General features: G+C 38.3%; 1 protein-coding gene across 1 annotated transcript; it reads left to right on the forward strand.

The window, feature by feature from the left end:
- The first annotated feature begins 13,281 nt into the window (after positions 1-13,281).
- LOC138163638 (olfactory receptor 5G3-like) lies at positions 13,282-14,662 on the forward strand. The gene has a single exon (XM_069091073.1). It carries the CDS (start codon positions 13,718-13,720, stop codon positions 14,660-14,662), a length of 945 nt encoding a protein of 314 aa, XP_068947174.1. The 5' UTR covers positions 13,282-13,717.
- Positions 14,663-15,082: the final 420 nt, after the last annotated feature.

The following is a 15,082-nucleotide window of genomic DNA, read 5'->3' on the forward strand; positions in this document are numbered from 1 at the left end:
AAAGAAAGAAAGAAAGAAAGAAAGAAAGAAAGAAAGAAAGAAAGAAAGAAAGAAAGAAAGAAAGAAAGAAAGAAAGAAAGAAAGAAAGAAAGAACAGAGTTTGAATGCAGATTGAAGCAAACTACCTGGTCTCTTTTTCTTGTTTGGTTTTGTTTCCTCTTTCCCATTATTCATGCCATCCATTACAATCCTTCTTTATAACCTGACTAACATCTAACACAGAATCTGCAGATCCTATACTTGATTGAATTTCGCCATGGTCGAGGTGGGGAGGAAAGAGAGGGGAAGAAAATTTGAAACTCAAGGGATTGTGGAACTGAGTCTTGTAAACAAAAAACAAACAAATTAATAAAGACAAAATAATTTTAAAAATAAAAAATAAACTCATGATGTAGAGGTGAATCTTGGATTCTCCAAGGCTGAAATAGTATTTACCAAAATGGAGCGGGTCCCACCAAGTTGCAGAGGCTTCAGGTAGAACCTCGATGTTTGACTGTCACCCAGGGATCAAATGAGCTAACTGGAGAGAGGTGCATCACATGACTCACCCCAAGATGAGTCAGTCTTGACCAAAGCAACTCCCCCCAAAAAAATCTCTGAAGTTTTAGAGACATGGAGATCTATGCAGGTGGAGAGAGCTGCCATTTTGCAAAAGCCAAAGCTTTCTGAAGTATTGAAGAATTAAAAGATACTCTTAAGTGAACAGATGCCAAAGCCATCTTGTCCACTGAGCAAAAGTCACCTTCATTAACAACCTAACAAGCTGTTGAGCAGTTTTTATTTGGAGACATTGAATGGGAGGAAGCCTACAATTTCCTTAAGCTTCCCCTTACATTTTTGGATAGTTTGAATTTTTGAGAAATTTGTTTTCTCAGATAAAGTCTAAAGTTACCTTTCTTGCAAATTCTCCCCAAATCCTCTTAGCTCTGCCCTCTAGCACAAAACAACGTTCTCATCCCTCTTCAATATAACAGTCATAAAATATTTGCTAATATTTATTTCATCTTCTCCTGAATCTTCTCTTCTCCAAGCTAAACATCCTCAGATGCTTCAGTCAATACTCATAGAACATGACCTGATCATCCTGTCCTTAGGTTCTCTCCCATTTATTAATCTTCATACCAAAATGTGATCACCAGAACTAAGTGCAATTCTCTGGATGTACTTTGACACAGGCAAAGTACAGAGGGACTCTCATCTCCTAAAATGACTCCTTATAGCACCTTAGCAGAGGATCAGTGAACATTTTTCTGCTGATACCTGTAATCAAAAATCAGACTCCTACACAAGTTTCAAGTTATTAATCAGCAAAATCAATTTAATAAATAATATATAAACATAACCTTCTCCCCATTGACTATACATTGCTGTGTTTTTAATAGTTATACTTTCTTTGGATTTAGTGATCCATTTACACAGAGAGACACATGAACATCACATATACATATATACACACTCTTTTTGTCCCTAATTTGACTTTATAAAGCTCAAAATAATCTAGTAAAAAATACCCCATTACCCAGTCAAACAAAATCAAAAAGACAATTAATGAAAGGTATTCAGGCAGTGACTTATACTGGCTAGATTTTTGGACTTGAGCAGTAAAGAATAGCTGAGTCCAAATAATTCTTCACTTACTAATGATGTGATAATGGACAAGTCATTTAAAATCTTTGAACCCTGGTTTCTTTATCTCCAACATGGAACCAATTAGACCTGTAGTGCCTACATCATAAGGTTGTTTTGAAAAACTCCTGGATTGGAGGTTAAAGGAGCAGGGTTTAAATCTTATCTTTGCCACTCTCTACCTGTCCAGACTTGGGCAATTCATTTGAAATATTTTGGCCTCAGTTTCTTCATTTGAAAAATGATGTGGTTGAATTAGATGGTCTCTAAGGTCCCTTCCCGATATCAAAGTTTAAGACTCTAATATATTCTTGGTCCCTTCATAATTTTCTTGAGCCTCAGTTTCCTTATCTGTATTATGAATGGGTCAGACCAGATGATATTCCAACTCTAAATCAACACTAAGTTCATTGCTTCTTTAAAGTACTATATAAATGTCAGTGATTACTAAAAGCTAGCATTTCTCTACATTATATCATATAATTTTCACATAACCCTGGGAAGTAGGTGATATTATTACCCCCATTTTATAGGTAAGGAAACTGAGTCTGACAGAAGTTGGAAGATGTATCCAAGATTACATAATGAGTTCCCAAGGGGGGATTTAACTCAGGTTTTCTTAACTCTACTCACTTTACAACCTGTAGGTGTGTATGGTGGGGACAGAAAGGGAGGGAGGCATATTATAATGTATCAGGGAAGCAGAAATACCTGCTTTACTATCTAGAATCCTGAGTATGGGGGAAGAATATTGTGTGTATATATATATATGTATACATATTTACTGGGTTCCTTCAACTTTGTGTATAAATTTACTTATCTTTGTGAAGATCAACTCCCTGCAAAATAAGCCAACTATCACCATCTTCATCTTCTTTTTCTTCATCATTTTCACTGCTAGCAATTTTTTGAGTGTGCTTTAAGGTTTTCGAAGCCCTTTGCAAATATCTCTATTATTATTCATATTTTACAGATAAGGAAACTAAGGCAGTTGGAAGTTACGTGACTTATCCAGGGTCACACCGCTAGTAAATATCTGAGGCTGATTTTAATTCAGGCCTTCCTGACTCCAAGTTTAGAGTTCTAGCTAGCTAGGTGGAGGAGAGGACAGAGAACTGTGTCTGGAATCAGGAAGACCTGAGTTTAAATTCTGTTTTACTAGGTCTGTCACCCTGAGCAAGGCTTTTAACCTCTCAGCCTGGGATTCCTCAGCTGAAAAATGGGAATGATCATACCTCCTAAGGCTATCAGGAAGATCAGATGAGATTGTAGCTGCAAAGTGCTTAACACGGTGCCTCACTTGTCATAAGTGTTAATAAATGCTTGCTCCCTTCCTCCCAACATGATGGTCCTTCATGTAAGAAAACAAGTTTGAATTCAAATTGGGATCCTCCTCCACCTCCGTGAACTAACATAAAGTTAGCCTTTATTCTGAAGGAATTGAGCCCACTGGCAAGAAAAGAAACGGAGCAGTAATTAAACTTTTGTCCTCGATAATGTTCATCATAAACTCTACATTATATTCAATACCTGTTAGAGTAGAGGGCTACAGATCAGGCCATCCCTTCACAGGGTCCATTTTTCTTCATTTGGATGCCTTATTTTGGAGGGATTACCTTGTCAATAACCACTTTCTTCTTTCTTTCTCAAAAATAAATCATTTGGTGTGCATGGCTTTAAATTGTGAACTTTTGAAAGCTCTCATTTTACCTAGTCATTTAAAGGCACAAAAGTAGAACTTACCACAGAATGGTAAATCTAAAAAGTTAGCTAATATTTGATGCAAAACTGTCTTTAAAAATCATTAAATTCCATCAGCCAGTTAATTATCATTTATTAATCCCCTTATTGTGTGCCAGGACCTGGGCTAAGTGCTGAAGAAACAAAGAAAGCAAAAAACAGCCAACTAAGAAATTCCAAAATTACGATAATCATTTTAATTAGTATCATCTGGGAAAGAAAATTCTTCAGTAATCAGGAGACTGTGGTCCTAGTTCTGCCTTTGCAATGTGACCCTGGGCAAGTCATTCCACCACCCTGAGATCCTTCCTCAATAACTATCCAATAACAGGAGTTGAATGTATGATGGATCAAATTATTTCTACCTTTCAAATTCAACAACCTAACATTTCTAAAATTCCAAACTCCCACTCCCCCACTCCTCAAAATCCTGGGCTTTCCTTAAGAGTAAAGAGAGAGGGGAGATTAAAAATGACTAGACTTACATTTAGGGGGCCTTTTTCTCTTTGGAATTAAAAAAGAAGGATCCCAGTCAGAAATGGCATCACCAGTTTTCCACTTCTCAGCATTATGGGTCTCACCATTCATCCCCTACCCCGCCCCCCAGTCCTCAGCCCACAGGAGAGGTGGTATTATTTCCCAGCAGTCCTTTTGTTTTTATTCTGAATCAGTTCCAGAGTGGAACTTTCCCATGAAGAAGGAGCCCATTCTTCCCAACAATTGTTGCATCATGGGTTTCTTGGGGAGATCCCTCAAGTTATTCCTTTCTTGGGAGTTATTTGAAGACAAAAACTAATTAAAGGACTCATGCTATCTTCATGCCCTAAACAAGTCTACAGAGATTCAGTTTAAAGTGAATGCTAAGTATTTTCATTCAACTGTATGTACTCTTGCCTTTTCTTATCTGGCCCTTTGTAGAATGATCAAACACATGAAAATCTCAGTAAAAGCTCTCTAGATCACTGAATACCCCCCTATACTAACATTTCTAAGGTTCATAAAAAAGCCCTGGCAGGACAATATTATTATCATCACAATTAAGGAGGAGGACTATGACTTACGTCAATCCCAGGGGGAGGACGACTCAGAAAAAAGAGTTTCCACTATGCTAGGCTATCTCTTCCCATAAAAAAAAAGAAAGTGATGAAAGTCATTTCTAGATAATACTGCCAGGCTTCTAGAGTTCCTCATCTGCATTATCCTAGAATAATGTCCTGTGAGAGATAGGGTTCATCATGCCTCTTTACACAGGAGTAAAACCATTAGGCTGCTATAATTCATAGAACAAAGAATTTGGAAGACATGCTCACATCCATGGGATCCTATATTCGGAGCTGGAAGGGACTTTAGAAAACATCTGGCCCAAACTTCTCATTTTGCAAATGAGGAAACTGATGCCTGTAGGCAGGAAGTTATTTACTCACAATCATAACTAGCAAGTAGCTTAGTTGATGTTTGAACTCAGGTCTTTTGCTTCCAAATCCAACATATGTTCGATCTTTGACACAGACTCTCATTTCATAGAGGGCTAATCAGGGGCTTCAGGTTTTTTTTCATATATAAAATTAAAATAATTGCATTATCTACTGCACAGTGTTATTACAAGAAAAGACTATCGTAAACCTTAAAATGCAATACAAATGGGAGCTTTTACTATGATAAATGATTTTCTAATAATTATAATTTCTTACATTTTTACAATTTTTTAATTCATTTTAGACCTCTTTGAATAGACTCTTTCCTTGGAACTTAGAACATCCTAATTAATTTATAGAATTTTTTTTTTACCTTCCAGGTGGGGAGATAGAGGCTTTTGTTTTATTGTTTAGTCATTATTCAGTCATGCCCAATCCTTCATGACCACATCTGAGATTTTCTTGGCAAAGATACTTTGCTATTTCCTTCTCCAACTCATTTTACAAAGAAGCAAACAGGGTTAAGTGACTTTCCCAGGCTCACACAACTAGTAAGTAGCTGAGACTGGATTAGAATACATGAATATGAGTCTTCATGCCTCCAGACCTGGCTCTTTATCCCCTATGCCACCTAGCTTCCCCAAATGTAAGCTAGAGATGTCATAATAAATTGTGGTTTTTAATAATAATAGCTAGTATTTCTATAACTCTTGAAAGATTTTAAAGCATTTTATATATGGCAACTTTTGACAATATGACTTATCCAAGATAGTTCATTCAATTATTTAGAGAGATGTTTTGTTTTGCTTTTAGTAATCTTTTGGGGGGAGTTAAAATTTAACAAAAGATTAAAATATGTAATCAATTTATAATACTTCATTCTGGAGGACAGTGAGAGACAGAGACAGAGTTATCCCCAAATTACCCATTTTTTCAAGAGAAACACACACACACACACATCTCTTAGAAAAATATTTTTCCTCTGAAATTTTCTGCATGCTAAAATTAGCTGACTTATTCCTCTTCTTTCTTAAAGTCACCAAAAACCTGTTTTAACAATGGTAAAATCTCTGTCTCTCTTTTTCTCTCTCATATATACAAAATTTCTTGAAAGAATACTGCCACCCTGTGACAACACTAAATATTGCAATTATTTTATTATCCCACTCTGATAGAATATTTGCTAATACTTAATATATCCTCAATATAATTCTCACGATCATGATTTGTAGGTTGCTTTACTATTAACTCAGTGATAGAAGTCTTTGATATATTTACATAAGTGAGAGAATTTCCTTTTAATCCCAGAATTTTAAGGGGAGTATAATTAATCCAGATGCCTTTCTGTAATGGATAGAATAAATTACACTTGGTGTTAGGAAAAAAGCTTTCAGACAATGAGAGTGATCCCCAAAATGGGCTAGGCTGCCCTCCTTGTGATAGTGTATTCCACCTCCCTGAATGTCTTCAAGCATAAGGTAGACCACTTACAATGATTTCTAAAATCACTTATTACTTTAAAATTCTATTCTGTAATCATGGGATCACCTGATCTGACTATTCTTGCCCTTCATTCTCAAAGAGGACCAAAATGAGAACACTGTGTTAGACTCAATTCACAATGCCTCATACTCTGACTGATCAGACCAAACAAGCTCAGAAGGCTCTGTCCTAGGTCAGGCACAAATAGTCCATGTGAACATTTGGGGTGAATTCTCTAAATCTGTGCATCTCACATTTTTTTGAGCTGCTTCAATTCTGATTTGCTTTATAGAACACAACACCTCCTCTGATGTGGGCACACCATGCTGAGCAGTCTTGTGCCATGGTCTGCCACACAATCAACTCCGAAGTTCTTAAGGGACAACTTGAGATTGTATCACTTCTGACCACCATGTGAACGCTTGCCCTGTGTGAGTTCTTCATAAAATAATCTTTTAAGCAAGCATATGTTTGGCATTTGAACAACATGTCCAGCCCAGTTGGGCTCTCTGCAGTAGAGTTTGAATGCTTGGCAGTTTAGCTTGAAAAAGGACCTCAGTGTCTGGTATCTTATCCTGTCATATGATTTTTGGAATCTTCCCAAGACAATTCAAATGGAATTGATTCATTTTCCTGGCATGGTGCTGGTAGAAAGACTGTTTCACAGGCATACAACAATGAGGTCAGCACAAAGGCTCTGTAGAACTTCAGTTTGGTATGGATCATCTCTCTGCTGCTTGTGCTGATTTTGGCCTAACAATTAACACCAAGAAAACACAGATGCTCCACCAGCCAGGACCACACCTTCCCTATGTGGAATCAACAGTTACAGCAAATGGAGAAGTTTTGAATGCTGTGGATAAGTTCACTTACCTTGGCTGTATATTTTCTAAGGATGTTCACATTGATAATGAGGTTGACGCAGCATTGCCAAAGCTATGTCAGTATTTGGGGTATCTCTCTACTCCCTTGTGTAAGCTGCTTCCAGTTCAGGAGAGTCCCATTTGCTGGTATTTTTCTGATAGCATGCCTAATTTTTCTCTTCAGCTTCCCCCATTGTGATCATAACTGTTCTCTTGGGTCAAGCAAAAACAAATGTAATCCTTCTAATGTATGAAAGCCCTTTCAAGAGCTGAAGATGCTGAACATTGTCTCCTATGATTGTAGGCTAAAAATTCCCATTTCCATTAAGCAATCCTTATGTAGTGTTATTGCCAATCCACATAGAGTCCAGGACACAGAATCAAAACTTCAGTCAGAAAAATCCTTATGTAGTCAAGGGATTCTTACCCCATGTCTTTAACCTTGTTTTACATAAATTTTGTGTGTTTCTGTGTGAAACTATTACATATATTCCAATATAATTGGTTTCCTTTGTAATTCTATGTATTTTATTTTGTATGTAAAAACATTTTTTTCTGATGAATCTATAGTTTCATACAGGTTGCCAAAGCAGCCTGTGACATAAGAATGGTCCTTACCTTACCCTTCCTTTTCTCTTTTTTGTCCTGTCTAAAGTGGGGACATAGGAGTGAATCACAATATTCTGTACCAAAGGGTACCGCACTAGTACCATCTCCCGTCCTTGGTTCCTTGTAATCCAAGGAATCATATTCAACCAGCATTTTCTAGTGCTGAAACCAGAAATCAAGGCTCAGATTTCTATGTGTGGATATCAATTGCAATATTTCCTATTGATGGACCATTCCTTTAGGACCTTCTAGCAGCCCTGCCACAGCTTATTGTTTAAGGGAATGAGGTATAGATGAAAGAGGCAGAGATGCTTGCTTTTCTATCTAGAAACCCTACTATGGAGGGAAAAATAGGGACACACAATAGTGTGCCTATTAAGCTTGGAAATGAAGCTCCCTGAAACACATGTGAAATTCTACCCTTCGTAGGTCAAGGTGTCTCTGCAGAACTGAATTTGAAGACAAGACCTGGGATCAAATGTAAATTTGACACTTCCTAGTGGGATGGACTTGGTCATGTCTCAGTTTCCTCTTTTGAAAAATGCAATACAATATGACAGCCTTTATACAAAGTAGAAAAGTTAATTCTGAAGTAGTGACTCCTTTCCCTGCCTGTTCCTCATGCCTGGAACTGTCTCCATCCTAACCTCTATCTCCTGAATTCCCTTGCCTTCTTTGAATCTCAACTAAACCCGCCTTCTACCAGAAGACTTCTGATCCCCCTTACTGCTAATAATTTCCCTCTGAAATTGTCTCCAATTTGCCATGTTGTGTTACATGGTTTTTTTGTATTTTGTCTCTCAAACTGTGAACTCTTTCTGCCTTTCTTTGCCCTTTGCTTGGCATAGTGACTGGCACATAGTAGGCACCCTAATAAATGACTGTTCACTTCTTGTTGTCATACACATTAAGGATACTGACATGACTTTGCTGTTTCTATTGTCTTCAGAAAGTATAATTTATTGGGTAGGTGAGAGGATGGGGGTAGAGAAAAAGGATGCTGGGATATTTGTCCTGATGTGGTTGATAGACTTCAGATAATTCAACTAAAATTTTTTTTATTTATTTCTCAAGTACCTAGTACTTCAGAGGAATTTATCTTTGCTAACTTGGGGTTTCTGCCAGCATTTTCTCTGCTTTGGTTATTCCCATATCATGGCTACAAAAGACCTTTTCGTTCTAAATCAAGCCCATTGAGAATAAGAAATTAAATTGACCTTGACTGTTGATTCTTTATTGAGTTGTTATGAAGAAATTCAAGGAGAGTCACATATTGTGGGGAAACTCAAACCTCTTTGGTTTTCCTTCATAGAAGTCTAGAGCTTGGAGCCTCAGCAAGAGAAAGAGAGCCAGCAAACTTCAGGAACACAGAACTTCTAAGTCTCTCCCACAGGGAGGAATTTCTGCCCTAGTCCTGGAGAGGCAGATTGGTGTAATGGGTGGTGTTCTTGCCTTGACATCAGGAAGACTTGTGTTCAAATTCCACCTCATAGGTGCAGTGGCTCCATAATCCTGGACAATTTAGGGCTTAAACTCTCTGAGCCTCAATTTCCTTATCTACAAATGGATACAATAACAAGGTCTATCTCATTGGGTAGTTGTAAAGAACAAACTGTAGGAAACATTGTGGTACTGGGGAAAGAGCAACAAATCAAGACTCAGAGTTCAAATCTCAGCAAATTCCTGCATTGGTCATGGGTTCAAATTCTAATTATGACACATTACCTCGGTGACCTTGGACAAGTCCCATCACAGCTTCTTCATCTATAAAATGAATAAGTTGAACTTAATGGCCTCCAAGGTCTTTTCTAGCTCTGATCTGGTGTTGCTGTGATCACTAAGATCACTTCTGAATCTAAGATCCTACAACAGGATCTCAGGTCCAACTCTGAATCTCAGATTATATTATGGAAGAGATAATGAATGGTAAATCACTTGGCAAACTTCAAAGTGCTTTATAAATATGAGCTATGATTATTAAGAGGAAATATAACTCACAGGGCCTGTTGTTTGGTATTTACAGTCATGCAATTCAGTTTTTGACAAGCATTCATTAGGCACCAACTGTGTGTCTGGCACTGTGCTAAGTCCTGATGTCACAAAGACAAAACAGGTCCTGCAGGTTGGTGTCCTGCAAAGGTAAGACTACAGATGAACTAGGCCCCAGAAGACTTAGTCTGAGCATATTAGAGATGCCAAATCTGTCACAGCTGAATCCTGGCCATTTTCAGAACCAAAATGTATTTCTCCTTTTCAGACTCTTTCTTAAGAGGAAAAAAAATGGAAGAAGAAATGTCATGATACCTTTAAAGGAGGCCCTTTGGATCTTGGCCCAGGTTCTCCTTTAACTTTCTCTCTCCCAGCTGCTAGTCCTGTACTCTCCTGTGTGACTTCTATAACCTAAGGTGCATTTGGTCTTCAGGAACCATTGTGGATGTGCCTAAGCTACAAAGAGCACATATCTTCTTGTTCTAATTCTAGGAATGGGTCATCAGCGATTATTCCTCAAGTGTCTCCCCTCAACATTTTGTTGACTCTGTCGATCCAGAATTCAATTTGAGGGGTTATTTTTTTCAATTTTTTAGAGGGAAATGTTGGGAAAGTTTAGAAATAGTGTTTCTTCTACTGTGTGCCATCTTGGTTTCCTCTACCCCCAGAGGTCTCTATTTAACCTTGAGTTTATTTACTTCAAAAATGAGGATTCTGAAGTCTAAAACTCCCTTAGTAAAATGGTGAAATGATAGATCATAGAACATGTTGTAGTGTTATTACAATGAAATTACTTTGTTTACTTGAAATGCCACAGAATTGTGAGGTATTGTATTTTTAGTTGTGGATTCTTGAGTGATACTGAGAATGCTTACTTTATAAAGTCCTTATGAATCTTACTATTCTAACAGGAAGCCAAAAAGAAAAGAAAAAGCAAGCACTGAACAACAGGTGCTGTCCACTGAATGTCCAAACACTCTCCTTTACAAAGAACATGACCCTACCAACTCTGCCACTGTATTCATGTGAGCTGGGACAAGTTATTCTATTTCTGGTTCCATAATCTGTAAAATTACGGTGTTGGACTAGAATCAGGACTTCTTCAACTTTTTTTCACTCGCAACCCCTTCAGCACTGAACTAGATGACCTCTGAGTTCTCTTAAAACCTTAACCATATAGTTTCATTCTTCTCAAACATTTTATCAATTGTTAAGAGAAGGGAGGGATGTAATGGTAGACTTTGGAAGTATGGTACTACACTGACCGTTGAAATTGATGAGAGTTCAGTTGAATTCCCATATTGATTTTACTTGCAATATTATGGTATATATGTGTGTGTATGTATATGTATATGTATATGTATATGTATATGTATATGTATATGTATATGTATATGTATACACACACACACACCACTCTTTGGAGTCTGTATTCACCATTGGGACTTATCATTATTGAATGTAGGGTCTTCTTCCCAAGCCTCCTTTTCCTCCACCAAAGGAATTGATGACCTCCAAACTCCCTCGTAGCTTCAACTGCCATGTTCCTAAACAGGCTTTTCCCAGGGACTTTTCTGTCAGCAAACACCCATCTACAGGTTTATATTACACTCAAACACTGTGAAGATCATTTTAATTCATCACCTACAGGTATAAAAACTTCCAAGGTTTGGATTTATCAAAGAGCTGGCTTCTGATCAAGGAAATAGCATTTCATTCAGAAGGCAGTCTCTTTTGTAGTCGATGGCTACAGATCTCTACACAGATCCTGTGCAGAACATAGGAGTGCCTGTTCTCTTTTCAGAGCACTTGGAGGACTCCATGATTTGTTTGGTATAGAACAGAATCTTTCTTTTGTAGGTGGCAAACAGAAGCTTCAACACTCAGCCCCATGGGGGTGGGGTGGGATTGACTTCCTTAAGTCTTCTAAGTTAGGAAGAGGTTCCTTTAAGTTCTGTGATTCACTTTGAAATATTCAATGAAAAATTCCCTCTAAGAAGTGGATTCCCCAGAGAAACTGCATTTAACAAACTACCTTGGGGCTTATTAAAAAGGATGTTGTTAAGAACTGAACAAAAACAATACCCAGGATTCTTAAAAGAGATCAGCTCTGACCAACTAGTCTGTGATTTCACATGAAACCATGAACTGAGAGGATAAACATAATTAATGTTTATAGAATGCTTTAAGGCTGGCAAAACATCTGACATGTTCCATCTCATCTGATCCTCCCCACAACCCATTGAGGTAAGTGAATAGGCTCTCCTGCCCCATTGTAGACAGGAAACCAAGGTTCAGGAAAATGAAGGAACTTGCTTAGGGTCATACAACTGGTAATGGTCTATGAGAGGATTTGAACCTTGATCATCCTGAAGCCATGTCCAACACTGTTTCTACTACGCCAAGCTGCCTCCAATTAAATCATGTATTTAAAATACATGGTTGGAAGGAACTTTCATGCTCATCTCATACAAGTCTATAATTTTGTAATAGAATTAATGGAATAGCAGAGTGACTTTGTCAGGACATGCCTAAACAGGTTGGTACAGTGGAAAGGGCAATGGATCTGGAACCAGGTCTGATATTCAAATCAAGCCTCTGATGCTTGCCACTTGTGGAAATCTAGAGTAAAAAAGATCCTTTGGGGCTTCAGTCTCCTTGTCTGTGAAATGAACAGCTTGGCTTAGATGGCCCCTGAAGAGCCTTCCTCTTCTTGATCTATGCTCCTGTGTAGACAAAACCACTGTCTCTAAGGGAGAGTGACAACAATGGACCTGGAGAATACTATTGTGCTAGCCATCAGATTTAAGTGGTATTTGGTTGGAAACCTGCTGAAAATCTCCTGCATGTGTACGTACAGAAACTCACTTGCATGACTTGGTGCTGGGCTTGGAATCAGGAAAACCTGGGTTCAAATCCTGTCTCTGAATGTGTAGAGCATGGTATTTGGAACTGAAGGACCTGAGTTCAAATCCCAGATCTACCATTTAGTACAAGCAAGTCAGTTCACTTCTTAGGGTCTCAATGTACTCAACTGTAAGATGTGCAGGTTTGATTTAGGTTAGGTTAGATTAAATAACTTTGAAGGTCATGAGTGATTCAAAGCAAATTAAAGACTAAACACACATACACACACACACACTGATACATATAGATAAACAATTTTGCTCTTTCTCAGTTGTAAGTCAATATAACAAGTCGGTTTTAGAATTTCGTTTTCTCCTTACCTGAAATGTCTGCCTTCAAGGTCATATGGATATATTAAAAAAACATATAATAGGTTCAGATGAAGACTTCAGAAGGCTTGAGTCAGGAACTGATTCCATTCAATCAACATTAATCAAGCATTATGATGTGTGTGTCTTGTCATTAAACATAATGTGAAATCATGAGAACAAAAAGACAAAACTATTCATGACTTCAAAGAATTTTTATTTTACTAGGGAGTAGGGGACAAGAAAGATGAGAAAATATAAAGAGATAATAAGTGTGAGGCATAGACAAAGTAATTTCAAAAGAAAGAGAGCAATGAAGTGGAGGGCATCAGGAAAATTTGCTAGTACACGATAGCATTGGAGTTTTGCCTTGATGGAAGCTAGCAATCCTATTGGCAGATAAATGGTACTATGGATAGAGTGCCAGAGAAAGAGACAGGAAGACCTGCAGTTAGATACCACTTCAGACACTTGTGAATAGAGTGATATCTGGCAAGCCACTTAATATACCTGCCTCAGTTTCCTTATCTGTAAAAGGGGATAATTAGGTATACATCCCAGTGTTGTTACAAGAGTCAAAGGAGGTAACATTTGTAAACAGCTTTGAAAACCTTAAAGCGATATAGAAATGCTAGTAATTATCATTATTTTTAAGAGACAGAAGAGAGGAGGGAGAGTATTCTAGATATGATAACTCACTTATGATGAGACCTGGAAGCAGGAGATGGTTTTTTTCATATAGATGTTTTTCTCTTTCTCTTGCAGATTATGACAGATAATGAAAGCTGGGAATCAAACTGTGGTGACTGAATTTCTTTTCTTGGGATTTACAAATTGTCTCTCACAACAAGTTGTCCTCTTTCTGATGTTTCTGTCTTTTTATCTTGTCACTCTCATTGGAAATTTGGGCATGATTCTTGTGATATGGATAGACTCCCAGCTTCACACCCCCATGTACTTTTTTCTCAGTCACTTGTCGTTTGTAGATTTCTGCTCTTCTTCTACTGTTACCCCAAAGATGCTGGCTGACTTCTTTGTGGAGAAGAAGACCATCTCTTTCCTGGGCTGTGCAGCCCAGATGTGGTTCTTTGTACTCTTTGTAACCACTGAATCTTTCCTTTTAGCTGCAATGGCCTATGATCGGTGTATGGCAATCTGCAACCCATTACTCTATACAGTTATCATGTCCCAGAGTGTCTGTGTACAGCTTGTGGTTGGGCCTTATGCCATGGGCCTTCTGGCTTCTACGACTCATACGGCCTTAACTTTCTGGTTACCCTTCTGTGGCCAGAATGTCATCAATCATTTCTTTTGTGATGTCTCACCCTTGCTCTCCCTTGCGTGTGCTGACACTCACATCATTAAGTTAACCCTTTTCATCATGGCTGGGGTTGTTGGAATCTTAAGTGGCCTGACCATTCTTGTCTCCTACATCTACATCCTCATGGCCATCCTGAGGATCAGCTCTACTGATGGGAGGTCCAAGGCGTTCTCCACCTGCTCTTCCCATCTGACTGCTGTCAGTATCATGTACGGGACCCTCTTCTTCATCTATGTGAGGCCCAGTGCAAGCTTCTCACTGGATCTGAACAAGATGGTGTCTGTGTTTTACACAGCAGTGATCCCCATGTTGAACCCCCTCATTTATAGCTTGAGGAACAAGGAAGTGAAAAATGCATTCAGAAGGACTTTAGAAAGAAAGATGTCTCTATTGAACAAGTAAGAAAGAGACTAGCCTGTGATATTCTCTAGAGGAAGACAAGGGAGTAAGAGACTGACAGGTGGTGAACAGAATGGAGGAGTCCTAGCAGGCATATGCTGTGATCTCTCAACTATGATCTCTCTTGGCCTGCCAGGATAACCTCTGAGTCTAGGAAATGGTCTCAGTGCTTTTCCAACATAAATTGATACCAAGCCTGATATTCATTCTGGTGTCATAGAATATTGACCAGTAGAATTTTGTACAGAATTACACGCACACATCATATGTGTGATGACTAACTTTGATAGACTGGGCTCCTCTCAGCAATATAAGGTTAGAAGAAAACTACAAAGGACTCACGATGGAGAGGCTATCCACATCCAGAGAAAGAACTACAGAATGTGAATGCAGATTGAAGCAAACTATTTGCTCTCTCTCATT

This window comes from Petaurus breviceps, unplaced genomic scaffold, assembly GCF_028583685.1.
Source record: "Petaurus breviceps papuanus isolate PSGF00001 unplaced genomic scaffold, PetGlider_PUasm1.0 188, whole genome shotgun sequence".
NCBI classification, from domain to species: Eukaryota; Metazoa; Chordata; class Mammalia; order Diprotodontia; family Petauridae; genus Petaurus; species Petaurus breviceps.